This window comes from Phaethon aethereus (genome assembly GCF_964289735.1).
Source record: "Phaethon aethereus genome assembly, chromosome: 20".
Taxonomy (NCBI): domain Eukaryota; kingdom Metazoa; phylum Chordata; class Aves; order Phaethontiformes; family Phaethontidae; genus Phaethon; species Phaethon aethereus.
In genome coordinates this window covers 7647820-7664052 of record NC_138596.1, presented here as the reverse complement: position 1 = coordinate 7664052, position 16233 = coordinate 7647820, and the positions used below count along the sequence as shown (strand labels likewise).

Here is a 16233-nt window from a genome sequence, read left to right as displayed (position 1 = left end):
GTTAAGAGAATATATTGTCTATAAAAATTACAAAAGCAAAAAATGGCATCATACAAAGAGAAAACCAGAGTGCTTTCCTGTGACATGATTTCTTTGTGACTTGGCTTGTTTATGATTTCACAGAATACACAGGATTTCAATCACAGAAGCATAGATTCTGCTCTTACGCTGTAAAGTATGTTGAAAGTTAGGCAAATTATTTGCTGTGGATGCTTTTATTTTATACGCTACAGAAGATTGATTTTTTTTTTTTCCTTTTTATGGCTGGGTTGGTAGTCCAAAGTGGGAAGCAAAGTTTAGTTTAGTGTTGTTCCATGTGGCACAGAGCTGGATGCCTTCCTCATGACTTGGCTCACGTTAGCCACCGGTTTAGCTTCTTTTACCAACACTGTTAGGTTATCATCTTTATCAACTTCCAAAGGTGTGTTTGGTTTTACTGTATGCATACAAAGTTATTTATCATGATTGCTTCAGCTGATTCTTGTATGAAGTTGGCAGAGGGAATGGAAGCTAGCTGGCAAAAGCTACCCAAAATTACTTTGAGAATGTCTTTGGAGTCATGTAGTCCTTGGTTTACTACTTCCCCATGGAATTTGTACTGTTCTTCTGCAGATTAACACTGCTTTGTCTGAAATACAGAATGAATAAGGGTGTATTCTCCTTTTGCCTGATACAGGTGACAGATCATGCGACCACTGCTCTGTTGCACTACCAGCTGCCTCAAATGCCAGATGTGGTAGTCAGATCTTTCATGGTAAGTTTATTGAAAAATGCATTTTTCCAGATAGACTTTAGCATGCTTACAGTGATTCACGTTAGGCAGTTCTGATACAGTTGTAATTTCTCCTATTTAAACAAGCTAGAGAGTAGAGATTGACTGTAATTCTTTGTATCTCATACCTGGCTCATTCTCATTACCCTGGGATAATTGGTGTTAGAAGACTGAGCTGTGTATGGCTCTTCTGTCACAGGTCTCAAGATAAACTTGATGATGCCTATTTGCAAAGCTAGTCTGGGTCATCTCTAAAGACAGTAGGAAAAACTCTCTCAATCAAACTCTTTGTTATGGCCCAGCCCTTTCACGCTGTTCATACTGTGCAACGAGTTCTGGATGTAGAAGGTCTGCTCTACTGGAAGCTCCCCAGTAAAAGGAAATTCCCAGTTAGTGTGATCCAGCTGAGGCAGCTTGCTTGTCAGCTTGTCCAGTATGGGGAGTGATGTGCATTATTCAGAGAATGGTGAGAGGCAGGAACGTGATGGGGAAGAGTCCATTTTGCTGTATCCCCTTAAAGCCCAAACTTTGTTCCTAAGGAATTTCATGCACTCACCCAGTGCAACAGCAGGTGGTTTTGAGAATCGAGGAAATGTTTACTGAAGTGTTTAGCTGTTTTTTTACTGATTAAAATTAACTGAATACTGCTCTACCTTGAGCTGCAGATTTAAATTTATCACCTTTAATTCTGTTTGTATTTAGAATTGTACTTGTGAAATAAACTTGTATATAAGCAGCCCTGTTAATCAGAGGATGAGAACTAGGGTTTATGGTTCAGAATTCCTTCTACCAAGATCAGTTTTGGGACACACTTGCTGTTCTCTCTGCTGCAGTCTCCCAAAGGAGGCTTTTGGGAGAGGTTTTCTCTGCAATTCAGATTTTTTTCTTCATTTACTTCCATTATGTTACCCCTTTACCTGAGACTTTTGAAACAAGCATCTACTTTTGCCATTCACGATTGGTTCTTTTATATCTTTAATTTCCACTGTGTAATTTCAGAACAGTCAGGCTCCCTAACCTGCTGTGCTGGTTTGTTTATTTAATAAAACAGCCACTAAGATGAGAGATTTGCAAAGGTCTCTTCTCTTGGAGTGCATCTTAAAATAATAGGTTTTGAAAGGTGAAAGCACCTCTTACTGGTCGAATCCATGTTCAACGTGTTTCTGAAAATTAATGTTTAATAGACTAGGTAGCACGTTTGTTTAAGCCATGACCTGCCTTATTGATTTGATAAAACACTACTAAAACTTTTAACAAAGCAAAACCCGATGTACACCAGAAGTGTCAATATGTTGGTCCTTTCACATGTCAGTTGTGCAATCCACATGACAGGATGTAGTGAGGCCCTAATTTTCTGATGGGGATGAAGAATGTTTCCCCCCCGCCACCAAACAGATGTCTCAAGTGCACGATTTAACTTCATTTACCTATTTTTTGTGTTACGGTTCAGAAAATTCGATTTCTCTATAGTGCAAGCAAAGCCCGTCCAAGCTGAAGTAAATAACAGCAATTTACTTGTAGTGTTCTGTTGCCCTTGTCCCCATATTTACTGCTAAACCCAGAGAAGATCTAGTTCTTTTGGAGGAGAGTTATTGACAGCCAAAGGTTTGGTTGCTATAGAGAAGGCTCTGATGAAGATGGAAGGATTTGTTTCAATAAACTCAGCTGACCTCTTCTTCAGAGAACAATTTTCTCTTATCGATGTAATTCAATAGGACTTTAAATGACAAGATTCATGTGCATCCTTCACAGTATAAATCTGCTGGTCTAGGTGTTTTCTAGTTGTGTATCTCCTTGAGTTGGGAATTGAGTTATGCAATGCTCATTGCTATGTCTGACGATGGGAATAATTCGCTCTAGAGGCAGGAACTTTACGTAGGAACACCTGAACTTACTCTGTGTTTTTCAGCACGAGGCTCTTGCATATATTTATCAGTGTAATCAGCTTTAAAATGGTACAGTATTGTTATGAGCAATGACTATTGATCTTAAAGTCGCATTAGAGAGGAAGTTAGTTAGCTTGCTGTGAAGTCCTTATATCTTCAGCTATGACGAGTTCAGACCGGTGCAGTATGATTGCAGCGGGGGTGTGATAGATGATCATAGGCGGAGACAAACCAATATTCGGTTGAAGAAGGTACCCATCAAGAACAATTATATTCCAGTAAAAATATGAGCAGCATTACAACTCTTGCCTTCCATCGTGATTCTCTAGCTGCGAATACCTCCTGCTCAGAGTGCATGAATTTCTATTAACAAATTTGCCTAAGTGACTAAAAAAGCAAAAGATTATTAATAAAGTGGGAATTCAGCTATACGGTGACCTTGTAATCTTCTGCATGTTCCTGTTTATAAAATCACTGTGTACCTCACTGGGGCCTCGCCAAAGTACATTCTCTGTCCTTGCTTTCACTGTTTGACAAGAATGATGACAAAGGGGAACGTCCGTATCCAGTTTTCTTAATTTCTCTCCCTTTTCCTTTCAGACCTGGTTAAGAAGTTACATAAAGCTGTTCCAGGCTCCATGCCAGCGCTGCGGAAAGTTTCTGCAGGATGGCCTGCCACCCACGTGGAGGGATTTTCGAACGCTTGAAGCTTTTCATGACACTTGCAGGCAGTAGTAGCCCAGCCCAGCTACGCGATATACCCAGATAACGCGAGGAGTGAACGCTGTCGGGCTCAGAAGAGAGCTGGTGGTTTAAATAGGTGGTTCCGTATCTGAACCTTTCATCATGTACCACGTAGTGAGGTTGCACTAATCCTATTTAAAAGCCATCAGTCTGCAAGGTACATGTGAGACTAATGTATTTTGAAGGAGGTGGTAAGAAGCTGAGTGTGATTGCTTGATCCTTCTGAGCTGAAACGGTATGTCTGGGGAGATCTGACAGTAATAATCATTATTCTAAACGTTAATGAAAATACCTGTGTACAGTTTGTTTTGTGACAAAATCTGCAATGTTGGAGACTTTTATAAGCTTGAAATAAATTTTGTATTCCAGAATTTGTGCTATTTATTTCATTTATTTCATCAACCAAATCTTTGGGTTTGGTGTGGATTTTTCAACACTGCTCTTTTCTTCAGAAAAACTGGAAACATTTAACCATGCATGCTGATATGGTGGGGGGTGGTTGTTGCAAGGCTGCTTATCTGAGTGCCGGTCTTTTTCTGGAAGAGATTATGGTGTTGATTAAACATGGAATTTCAAAGGCATGTGGCAGCTTGGAAGATGCAATGTACTTTCAAAGGCGGGGGGAAACAGATGTTTCCCTTTACTAAAATTGTAATGAAAAATGTTAGCAAAATCTGCATGTATTAAGTGGTTAGAAAACGTGTGATGAGCAGTGACAGCGTGTATAATTCGTCATGTTTTAGAACTGAAACTAGCAAAATAATTCATCCCTAAAGCACAACTTCTGCAGCGCAGACACATACAGCATGTTTCCTAAATGATTTAAAAGTTACAAAATCTACACGCCAGCGAAGAGTAAGATCCCTCCCAGTAATCGTTGCCCTCGGAATGGACGGGAGGGTTCAGCTCCTACAAGCCCCAGCCTTTTTTCCTCCACCCAAAGACCGGGAAGGTCCCTGGTCCAGTCCCAGCTGAATGCTCGCTGGCCTGGGGCTGTGGCAGGTTAAGTGTCTTCTCTGGTGTTTTCATGAGAACGGAACGTTTCATCTCTCGTCTCCTGATAGCCGGTTTGATTAATTCGACAGTCGTTCCGCTAGTGCACCCTTGTTTCCTTTACAAGCCGCAAAGGCTGCAGTAATAAGCTTCCTTTGGGGAGCTGGTAAGCGGAGGTCTGCAGAAGCTTCCTCACTGGGTTAATTTTCAACTAAATCGACGTTAAGGTATAGAGCTGCAGGCTCCTTCTGCCCGTGTGAAAAGCTGCTGTGGCGGAAAGAAGAGACGCTCCTCTCGGAGGCTTTGGTGGCAAAGTTTGGTTTGGTTTTCAGTAAGGAATGTTGAGTGAAGTTAATCACATTCAATAAAAAGAAGGGGGAGATGGGACAGAGAAATGGGGCAGGAAGGGGAGGAATTTTTTTTTTTTTTGCAGCTGATCGAAATAAGGTGTTCAGAGATTTTTAAAGCACTTGTTTAATTTAATTTGAACCTACAGCATTTATGAAACAGCCCATTTCGTAGCTGTGGAAACTGAAAAATGAAGAAACTTGAGTATCACCCTGTCCTTGCGTGGTACTAAATTAACTCTGCTTGCTAGTAACATGAAAGACTGAGCTCCCAAAGACAGCAGCTCCTTCCTGCGAGGACAGTGTGCGATGTGGGAATTTCAGCTTTCTAGGTATAGAAATCATGCAAGACTGGCTCGTATAAGAGAGAGAGAAACTTGAAAGAAAATACATGTTATGACTTCCTTTGGAGACACAGAATTGTGTGTGAAGGACGGATGTGTATTTGTTTGAGGATGTTGGTAAGTGAGATTGTCTTTTTTTCAACTTTTTCCCTTTTTTTTTTTCCCCCCCCTCCCAGTCACCAGACAGAACCATGGCCATAGCAGTGGGATAATGGCCATTTCAAATCCAGCTGCAGTTGAATTACCTAATGAAAACTTGGTGTGCTATTATCTGACCCAAGTAGCCTTCTCGGTACAAAAGATCACCCAAGACAGCACAATGTGTGCATCTTCGATGAGAGAGCGCCTTGTAAATAAGCAGCCCTGCTATCCGTCCTGTTACTGTACTAATTAGAAGGCCTGGGTTTCTGACAGTGTAAGCATTTTTTTTGTTGTTAATAAAAAGCTCATAATATGGCATCCAACCTGCTTTAGGTGCTGCTGTCTCCTCCGTTCCGTTTATACTGAAGTAATGGTGTAGAAAGCAAATCCCAAAGTTCACAAAAGTATTGTATGTGGAATCGTGTCTTGGCACTTGGAGATAATTAGTTGCAGAAAACAGCCTCAGCCAGTCTGTGTGTTAATTGAACCTGAAATTTTAAACCTGTAATTGGCGAGCCTGATGGAGAGTCGTAAAACTCACGGTAGGTACCCGAGTACAAAAATAATTGTCTTACAGAAACGCAACACGAACCTGTTTGTCACGTTCCTTCCCGCGGGCAACTGCAGTAGGAGGAAACCTTCTCCCCTTTAGCGGCCGTGGGAGAAACGGTGGTTTCTATCCCTGCGAGCCTTGAAGTGCAACAGGTCGGGATATTTCCATGCTGGGGAATGGAATTCAGCCGTCTAAGTTCTTCTAAAGCTCATGAATTTCCGCAGGCTGGATGCAGTGTGTGCTTGTCTCGGCTTATTGTCCCGGAGATGGGAACGCCGGGTGGCCGGTGCCCGATCGTCCCCGGGATATGGATTTCCAAGGCAAGCAGGAGCTCGCTCCGAGTTTTGAATGCCAGGAATAGAAACGGAGATTCTAAGTAAAAAGCCGTTCTCACAATACAGCATTCTGGTGTTCTTCCTCAGCTTTGTAGCTTGGTAGCTGGACGATGGTGTTTTTCTTTTCTACCCTTAGTTAAAGGGTTGGGTGACAAAAAGCAGTTTAATTGCAGGATGAGCGACCTTGTTGGTTTTTTATCATTTGAGTTTGCTGCAGCTTTTAAAACAGCTCAGATCTGCAAGGCAAACAGCAAGGACCACGACCCCCGAAGAGTGGCTGCCTCTCACCTCTTCTAGAGCATCCTCTGGAACCGCGTTGCTCCTGGTACGTGCTTCATGAGGCACCCGCCGCCGCTGGGAGCAGCCGCGCGTACCGGGGAGAGTGAGGAAAGGAAACTACGTGCAGCAACACCGGCGCTGCCTTCAGCGGCTCGGGCTGCGCCCGCTCTAGAGCCGCCCCGCTCCAGCTTGTGCCACGGGCGTGACTCCCGCCTGAGCCTGCCGGAGACGTGCGTGGCCGCGTCCTGCTGCGCGGCGTCGCGGCGTCGCTTGCCCTGAGCCGAGCACGTGGTCTCCTGGGGCCTCTCCGCTGTGAAGAAATCCCATTTTATTTTCCTGCATGCAAACCCCACCTACTGCGCTGGTGGCGCTCGCAAGTGCTAAAGGTTATGAAATCCATCTTTTTGCTAAGAAAGCAACTTAATTAATGTGAAAGTTTCTCTCGCGAAAGGAACCCGCAGCAGATACGCAGTGCGTATCGCAGCCGGCTCCCCTCGTCCCTCCCAGCACCCCTCCCCAAACCGCTTTAATTTCTCTGCCAATACTGGACAAATGTAACAGGCTGACTTTTTAATTTTCTGCTCCCAGCTCTCCCTTGTCTCCTCATGCATTTTTCATCACAGCTCACGGCTCCCTCCCTTCCTGCCCTGTGAACAATATTGATCGACTGATTAAGCCATCAAGCCATGGCAAACAACTTTAATTTTCTAACCAAAGCCTTTTCGTTTTCTTCTCTTTCTTGTGTATTTGTTACCTTCTTAGGAAGTTTTTAATGTCTACTTGGAAACAAATACATTTTTTGAATTAGTCCCTGGGTTAATTGGGAGCTACTCGGCACTGACAGCAATCCACATCAAAACATTAACCCATAAAATGTAAAAAGAGAGAGCGGGAAGCGCTGGGCACTGGTCCCCTGTTTCAAAGCCAGAGTCATCCCTGCCCAAGCTTTTGGAGAAAGGCTTAAAGACGCCTTGCGGTGCTCGCCTCTTCTCTTTGGCCTCCCCCAGTAGCCTTCAATCTTACTGGGAGGAGGTAGCCCACCGCGGCAGGGCAGCACCCTGGCCATGCCTACAGCTCTGGGGCTCCGGGGGCCAGGCTGCGCTTCTGCCTGTTCTTGAGCCACGAACTGACGCGCTCAGCTCGACCCGCCGAAGGCTCGTCGGGATGCATGCGTAGCGCTGCCTGCGTGCTCGGAAACCGAAGAGTTCCCGCAAGTGCACGTGCGACCCGGCTTCTCTTGTAGAACGTTTTCAAGCGATGATGATGATGATGATGATAAAGTGAAAGGCGATTCATCCGACCTGAATCCCAAGGCTGGCAGGTGGGTAAAAGCATCTTTCTCGCAAACTCGGCACACGTGGTTTCAGGGAGGCTTGTCGGAATCGCTCTGTGGGTTTGCAAATTGCTTTTCAAGGTAAAAACGCAGCTTAAATACCAGGATATTTGTCTCTCGCTGGAAGCGTTGTGCAGCGACGCCGCAGTCCTGTCCTAGGCGCTGGTCCTTTAGGTAGCACCGAGCCGTGAGAGCACGGGCGGTGAACTGTAGCGTGCGTCAAGGGTCCTCGTTTCGAGCGTTGGCGCAGCTGCTTGTTCCCATGTCTCCAGATCTGTGCGTTACCAAGATGAGCAAAACCTTCCGAAGGAGCCGGGCCGCTGTCGAGGGAGGGTTTGCGCAAAGGCAGCTGCTGGGACCAGCCTTTCGACTAGTTCTTAGCCGGGAACCGCTCGCCCCCGGCTCCGTGCCAACGCGCGCGAAGAGCCGGGCGCCCGGGGCTCGCGTGCTTACAGCGGGCGCGTCCCGCGGGGGCTCGGCGCCGACTCGCCGGCCGTTACGCGCCGCGTCGCGGAAGCCTCGGAGGTTTCTAGGGCCGCCCGCGCGACCTCGGGACAGATTCACGCTGCGGATTTAGTTCAAATACGTGCAGTAGGGTGAGAGACCGACCTCGCGGCTGGCGCTCGGCGCGGGTTTCATCAGTGAGTTTAGCACCTAAACCCACGTCCCGGACTCCCTCCCCCAGCTCTGTGTGGGAACTGGCTCCTCCGCCGGGGCTGAACCTCTCCGCCCGTGCCCAAGTCTCCGACTGCCGCGGTTATCGGGGACGCAGCGCTGCTAGGCAGGGCTTTCGTTCCCCTAAACTCCTTTCGTTCCCCTAAACTCACTTGGTCTCCTTGGGACGAGGAGGCTGGAGTCGCCGGGGTTTGTGTCGTCTCTCCTGCTTTGAGGGACTCTGATTTCAGTATCAGGCAATTAGTTCCTTTAAAGACGTGGATGTGTCGCGAACTTGTTAGAATGTTTGAGGTCATCTTTTTTCCTCTCCTTTTAAAATCGAGCGATCAAAACAAGAGACATCTCCAGATGTGCTCCTTGTTAACAGGAGGAGAGCGGTGAACCCTCTGGGAGGTCGGGGGGGGGGATGTCTTTGCAACAACTGGGGTTTTTTAATCATCTGGTATTTTATCCTCTGTAAAGCTCAACAGTGGCACTAATAGCTGATTACCAGGTTTGTGTCATAAAAACGAAAGGAGATAAAAAAAAAAAAGTATGGCATAGGAATGTAAACGGCCTTTTGTTGTACGCTGAATTGTGAGAACCCGGGGACAGCTGAGCAGTTCTCATTTTGTTTACTTTTTTCTGTTAATAAGGAGGCTAATTTAAAATGAGAGTCCTTGTAGTTGGTAATAGAGGAGTTTGTGCTGATCAAAAAGTTGCTCTGAAAACCAGAGGGCTGGGATCAAGGACAGAGGCAAATGCTGGGACTAGTCATTTGGGGTTTAAAGATGCCTGTGTGCATCATGCTCGGGTCTGTCGGTGCCCAACAGCTCCCACACGTTCCTGCAAATCGGCTGAGGAATATTTCCAGAAAACAACAAATATGTAAAAAACGTTAACGGTAAGATAATTTCGAATTCATGAGAACAAATATTTGCATCGGGAACGTGATTATAAGAGTTACACTCGTGAAACGGTAACGCAGGCTGGGATTTATGCGCCCGGTTACAATTAACCCACGGTACCGACATTCCAGCTCCTGAGTTTTCACAACAAGCTGCTCATTCGGCATCTGCAAGTGAAGAATTATTAGCAGGAAATTTCACTGTAGCCTTGGTACAAAAATAAAATTGATAGCGGGGAGAAGCAGCCTGCGCTTGTGCAGCGCTGCCATGCCCTTGTCTCTCACCATCTGCACCTCCTGCGTGCATTTTGGTTTTATTAAGGTATTTTTAGCCCTTTTTCTTTCCTTATAGCCTCGCTCCTGTTGACGATCCCTCTTTAAAATGCTGCAAAGCAAGCGGGAGCCTTTTTTTTTTTTTTTTTTTTCTTTTCCAGAGGCGCTGAAGTCCCATCGGCCAGGGCTGAGGGACGACAACGGGGCTGTGGCTTCCCCTTGGTTCGGAACAATCTACGGAGCAGCTACAGGGAGAGGTGACCTGTGGGCACTGTCCGTTTTCTGCCAGATGAAGAAGTCAGCCTGTCGTCGGTTCCCAGAGCTGAGGAGGCTGGAAGCCGCCGGGGGACCTGAAGGAAAGCGAGATGTCAGATGCGAATGGGGAACCTCTGCCCGGGGGCCGGCTGTTCTGCGTCCCGCTGGAGGGAATAAAGCTGGTCCTGGGGAGGGGGTGAAAGAGCCTGTCCGGCCCCCGGGGTCAGAGTGAGCCGGAGGCAGGTGAGGTCCCAAAATTTGAGCAGGAATCGCTAAAAGAGGACCTTAACAGGAGGCTTAATTACATTTTCTCCTCTTTGAGGTTTTACCCAGAGCTTGCACAAATCCTGCTCTTGTGATAAATTCCTCCTGAGCCAAGGGGTGACTTTGTTCCGACGAAACGCTCCCGCGCTTCCACAACCCTTCTTCCTACATTTCCCCAAACCTGGTTTCTGACCCAGGTGTGCCCCCAGCTCAGGGGAGGGAGCGGAACCGTGCCGGTCCCTGACGTGCAGGTCTGGTCTGCTCAGGCGCCGTGTGAATTCCCCTCTCGGGCTTGGATGACAATTCCACCTCTGCAGCGGCGGAGGGGAGTGACTGACGCTGAGGTACGACGTGCTCCTGATCTTACCCTCCCACTCAATTCAGCTTCCACCCCTGCACGTGGTTTTGAGGCAACAGCCATGGAAGATTACAGTCAAATTAGTTTCTTTGTATTAAATATTTTTCTCCTACTGAAAAACATGAGGAAATTAAACCGAGAGTATGTAACAAAACATGCCAAAAAGTAAAGCTGTTAAGCTCTTAAGATTTTCTTTTTGTTTTTAGTGTGCACCTCGCTAGACTCACGTAATTTACAGACACCCGTGAAATTAAAACTGCAAATTGCTGATGTAAGAGAGCGGAGAAGCTGGGCTATGAGACGCTTAAAGCGACTGCGCCGGGACATTCTTCCATCCTTGCAGGAGCAGCGAGTGATCGGGACGGGAGGAACGTCCCGCGCAGCTGTGTTACCTGTGCTGCGAAACGAGAGGTGAGCTCTCGGATACCGTTGCAGCCGATACCAGTGCAGTCTGCAGGTGTGCAGGGGATACTGCCCTCTGCAAGAGAGGAACTTGCTCAAGAGGCTGCAAAACTGTACGTTTTCTTCCCAGATTTAGCGCTCGTCCTCGGGTGCGGTCCCACGTTTGACATCGCAGTTTCACCAGTTTGCGGCTGTTAAGAAATCGTGTAGTTGTTTTGCTGTCAATGGACTGCTACAAAATTCAGCAAAAAGGTTGGTGTTTATTTTTCGTCTAAGAACATTTTTAAAGGGTTTTCTTGGCGATGGGGAAAGGGGGGTGGTCCACCACTACTTAAAAAGCAGTCAGACGTGGGCCTTTTCCTAGCAGGCTCTGAACTAGAAAAGAGCTGAGTTATCTCTTTTTTAATACAAGCCACCTTATAGCATACGGTAGAGAAATCGATACGCCCTCAGCCAGGTTATCAGAAGCACTGAAAATATTTATCATTAAATAGTGGTGGTATAAACAAAAATAACGCCTTCACCCCTCGAGATTAAAAGTGGATTTACCTTATTTTTCCCAAGTATAGTGCCGTCAGAGCTCTGTGCAAGCACCGCGTGAAAACTGCTTGGTAGAGACGCAGCGTGGAAAAGTAAAGCTTTTGAAGGGCATTCAGAAGGCAAAGTAATTAGATTTAAAAAAAAAAAAAAACAAAAACAACCCACAAAACAAACAGAAACAATCCCCCCAGTCACTGATCTGTAAGCTGCATTTTAAATTGATGTTGCCAACCAAAACTTTCTCTTGCAAGACTGTTAGCACAGAGTAACGTGCTCTTGGTCTGGTTTAATGCTATTTTAATTCTGTTGTTTCACCATCTTTAGATAAAGCTGTTCATTTTTAGGCTCCTATTGCAAAGAAATAACTTACACATTTGGATACCTGGCGTTTTGTCCTCTTCCCTCATTATTTTGAGGAAGCTGCAAAAAATAGGGTTTATTTGCTATTCTTTCTTATTCACTGAGAGACCACCCGTGCTGAAGAGTCTCCTGGCTTGTAGCGTTCTTCGATGTAAGTCCAGAACTGGGTTTTGGCACACGGGCTCCACTCCGTCCTCCAAGTTTGTGCTTAGATTTCGGCAGCTTTCCCCCTGTGCTCAGTATCTGTAGGATGAGAACCATTTCCCGACTTTCATTACAACAGGCAATGCTGCTTTTTTATTGGCCATGGAAAATCGGATTTCTTTAAAATGTAAATTGTGAAAATAGTTATATTTTTATCTTTCATCCCCGAGGCATCACAGGCTTTACAAACCCTTTTTAATCTTGGGTTGATTGATGGCAATGGGAGTTTTCCACTGGCTTCGATAGATCTTGGACCGGCCCCAGGGTGCAGCAATGCAACGATCTCCGGGAGGGAATGCAGCAGCTGTTAAACCTCATGAGGTGATGCTCTAGGACAAGCCGAGATGCTTTATCAGGCTGAATAAAATAGAGGGAGCTCATGGGTAGGCATCTGTGAACCCCTGAAGCAGTAACAGGTCAGAGATGGGTCTGGGCAAAGAGCCTGGATCCACTGTTGGTTTAATAACACCTCCAAGGATGTCATCTGCGGTCTCTGAGCGCAGGACGTGCTGGAGGACCGAGGCTCAGCAGAACGTGTGGGGCGATCCAGGCTCCCCTGGGACCTGCGGGCTCGTGCAGGGCACAGGGACACTGGAGAGGTGGCGTGCTCCGAGGGGTGTCTGTGGGGTCTGGGATTAGGGATGCTGGATGAGAGGGGATGAACTGTTTGGTGCTCATCTCACAGTTGCGTTGTATGGGAAGAGGAAATGAAGCCCGGTATTGCTGGGGGAGAAGAAGAGAGAAGGGGGTCCAGACCTCAAGAAGAAGGATGTGGGGGTCACTCCATTGGGAGACTTGGCAGCCCCCGCATCGCCCCCCATGCGGCACTGGGGCAGGGGAGGTGTCAGGTCCCCAGTGCAGGCCAGAGGTGCATGGACTGTCCTCTTTCCCAACTGTTCGTAGGAAGGTGGTTCTCCCACCAGGATTTAATTACACCCTGTTAAATGTCTCCACATTGTGTTTACACAGCTAGTCAAAGAAACGCTGCCGTGGTGAGTGGGGCACGTACTCCTATTTGCTTCAGGGACCAGCTTAAAGAAATATCCTAATACGTGGTGTAATATAGACATAAATCACATCACTTTTTTGTAACGCGCTTTATCAATCTGTGCTACAGATCCCCCCGCTCCCCCCATTCGTAATGATCTGTCCATCTGCAGTGCAAGATTAATAGTAGCCAGTTGGAGAACATTAAGATGACATTACCTCAAAAGAAAGCAAACACCGTTTGAATTAAGGCTTGTAACGGGATTGACATTCCTGGTTTCTGTGGGAAAAGGTGACTGACTGCTTGTACCCGTGGAAAAGCCCCTGATGCACACACTGCATTAAACCTGGCCCGCAGCAAAGCGTGGGCTCTTGTGCTTTTCTCAGAGAGATGGTGGTTCAACCTCGGGGCCAGGACGGCGCTGAAGGGGCCAAACGGTGGCACAGCTCCGTGAAACGCTGAAGATTATCAAGCGCGTCACCCAAGGGTCTCTGAACACCGAGATTTCAGACACGAGGGACTGACAGGTATGTTCCCACACGCAGCCCTGCTTGAAGAGCGGATAGATTTTCTTTTCAAGATCCAAAAGCCAAGGGGTGAGACCCCAAGAGACACGTTAAAGCCACCATCCTCCTTTCACACGCTTTCAAGAAGCTCAGCGCAAGAAAAAGCCGAACTCGCCGCAACCTTCTCTCTTCTCCTTAGCTGCCTCTCCGTTTCCCAGCGCTGCTTTGAGGACCTTTGCGCAGAGGGAACTCCACGACACACAGATGTCCTTCCCTTGTCCTGCTCTGAACTATTCGGTTGCAGCTTTTTCTCCTGAGCTCGGTGCTAAAAATACTTTAAAGGTAAACCCTGAGGTGGCTCTTTCCACCCATTCCTTCTCCTCCTGCCGCCTCCTTCCCAGGCCATTTCCCCCACAGCCGAGCTGGCTCTTTTATCCCGATGGAAACTGGGTATTGATCTCGCCACTTTACAAAGGGAGGGGAAAACCAGCCCCTTTCATCTTCTCCTTGCATAGACTGATACCCTTGTCCGGTTTGCGTTTGATGGCGGGGAGAGTTTAATCCAGAAGGATTGGAAATCTTTACCTGATCAAAGAACTCCCCTGCACAGCAAGGGCTTCAGTCGGGGGCTGCGGCTGCAGCAAGCAGGTGGGAAAATAGGGAAGCAAAAGGGATGCCCGGCTCGGGAACCGGTCTCAGGCGTTTCTGGGGATGCAATTGTAAAATGAGCTCAGTTGAGCATCGTGTGGCACAAACCCTCGCGCGGGACAGCTGCTGCCATCTCCTCAAACAAAATCCGAACTCTTGTGTGTTTTAAGTCCCCCTCCCCTCCCCTTCCACTTCTTCATTAACTCAGTCATTTTTGAGCGTGAACACCCAAGCTGTAAATCTGAGGCCATTTAGCAGGTTAGGTGAACTGTGAAAAGCAGATTTGCACAATTTGCAGATTGCTTGTTGAGGTGAGAGCTAATGCTGCTGACTCACAAGCTGATCTGATGCTGTTGGCAATCCCTCCCGAGCCTCCAGCTATTTCGATCCAGCCCTTCACCCCTCTCAGGTTTTGGCAGCATCCAAAGTTTATTCCAAGCACAGAAGTTTTCTGGATCCAGCAAAGCCACCTATTTTCCCCCAAATGCTGCAAATACACCATTGCCTCTTGCAGACCCTGGCCCCAGAGCTGCATTTCAGTGGTCTCGGCTCAGACGAGCAATTAGTATTCAGGCAGGAGAGCCGGCTGCCGGCGGGCGCGGGAGGGACGCCTCGGCTCAATCTTTATTCATAATCCGAAAGGCGTGTTTGCTCCCGGGTTTGGGTTGCTGCAGTGCCGGAGAAGCCGGCTCCGGCCAAGCCGCCGCAGAGGACCTCTGGGACACTCCAAGAGTTTGCCGGTTTTTAGCATTTCTGGATCATTTCTGTGCTCCGGCTCTCACTCAGCCCGGGAGGGGCAGAAAACCCTCCCGGCTCGGGGCTGGTGCCGGCGGTGCTCACCCGGGGCAGACCTCGCCGGCACCGGCTGGCCGCGCGGCAGCGGGCACCTCCCTTCGTGTCTGCTCCGGTTTCTGTCCCTGTCACAGCCACCTCGTGTCGGTCCTCACCTCCTCTTGGGTAGCTCTGCAGGTAGGAGCTTTGTGGTGGTTTCCACTGATCACTCGGAAACCCGTGGTAGCCGGGCAGGGGAGAAGGGTTTCCCTGCCCCGAGCATCGCTCCCCCTGACCCCTCAGCTCCAGGACCTCCCAGATGGGGGAAAACCACTTGTTCTTCCAGCCCAACGGCCTTTAGTCTGGGCTTTGTGCAGAAGTGGGGATTGTTGTTTTCAATCCCACTTCCACTGCGGTTTGCATCCTTCTCCCAGAGGGTAACAAGCTCCGGAAGTTTAGCAGCATCTCCCAGGGTGAAGCCTGCACCCACTCTGTCTCCCTGGGTTGGGATTTGTTGGGAGACTGGGGTGAGGGATGCGGTGCTCTCGGGGAGCGGGTTTTCGGCCATCCCTCCCTGGCTGGGGACACCGTGGTGTCCTGAGCAGCCACAAAACCTCTGCCACGGGACAAACATCTCGCGAGCTCCATTCTCGCGCTGCCCAGGGAAAGGCAGAGATAGATTAATCTGAACAAAGATTAATCAATAATTTATGCTGGTGTTTTCACTCACCTGGGGTTTAGACAGACTTTGATATGATTTGATGGGGTCAGACCCACCTTGCTTTAATTAAATGTGATGGTGAAAATTAAAAGGAAAACCTATTGGCTACTGGAACTGAAATCAATCTGTGATCAGTAACGAGAGACTGATTAAAGAGGTGATGCCCAGGAACGAAAGGACAGATTCAGCAGACGCTTTCTGAAGGCCAGATTAGCAGGATATATTGAATGTAAATACACCTATCGGCGTCTTGTCATGGCGTGGCCTTTAGCGAGCGAGCTGTTTGTACGCCGTGATAAATGGCTTTGCACCAGGGAAGGTGCTGCGGGAATTCAGGGCTGCGCTGGATGCTCTCCCGGAGCGTCGCGGGCGTGTTGGCTGGGAACAGCGGCGAGGGGGGAGCCGGGGCAGCATCAGCAGAAGAGCTGAGGCCTGTGCACCCACCAGCCTTACTCGGTGGGGCACAGGCGGGGTAAGGCAGCAGGAAATGCGTCTGTCTGGTTTTTTTTCACAGAATCGCACAGAATCATTAAGGTTGGAAAAGACCTTCAAGATCATCAAGTCCAACTGTCAACTCAACATCACCAAGCCCACTAAACCATATCCCGAAGTGCCACGTCTACACGTTTTTTGAACACTTCCAGAGATGGCGACT

The 16233-nt window shown here is 47.9% G+C and overlaps 1 protein-coding gene across 2 annotated transcripts in view; it reads left to right on the top strand.

The window, feature by feature from the left end:
* Positions 1-3393, top strand: part of MED27 (mediator complex subunit 27) — a gene marked incomplete at its 3' end in the record, with an annotated part of 93637 nt that extends 90244 nt beyond the window's left edge. For both annotated transcript variants that reach the window (XM_082008871.1, XM_082008870.1), the window contains 2 exons: positions 677-754; positions 3259-3393. In XM_082008871.1, the coding sequence (XP_081864997.1) occupies positions 677-754; positions 3259-3393 (213 nt within the window). The remainder of the gene's footprint in view (positions 1-676; positions 755-3258) is intronic.
* Between the last annotated feature and the right edge of the window lie 12840 nt (positions 3394-16233).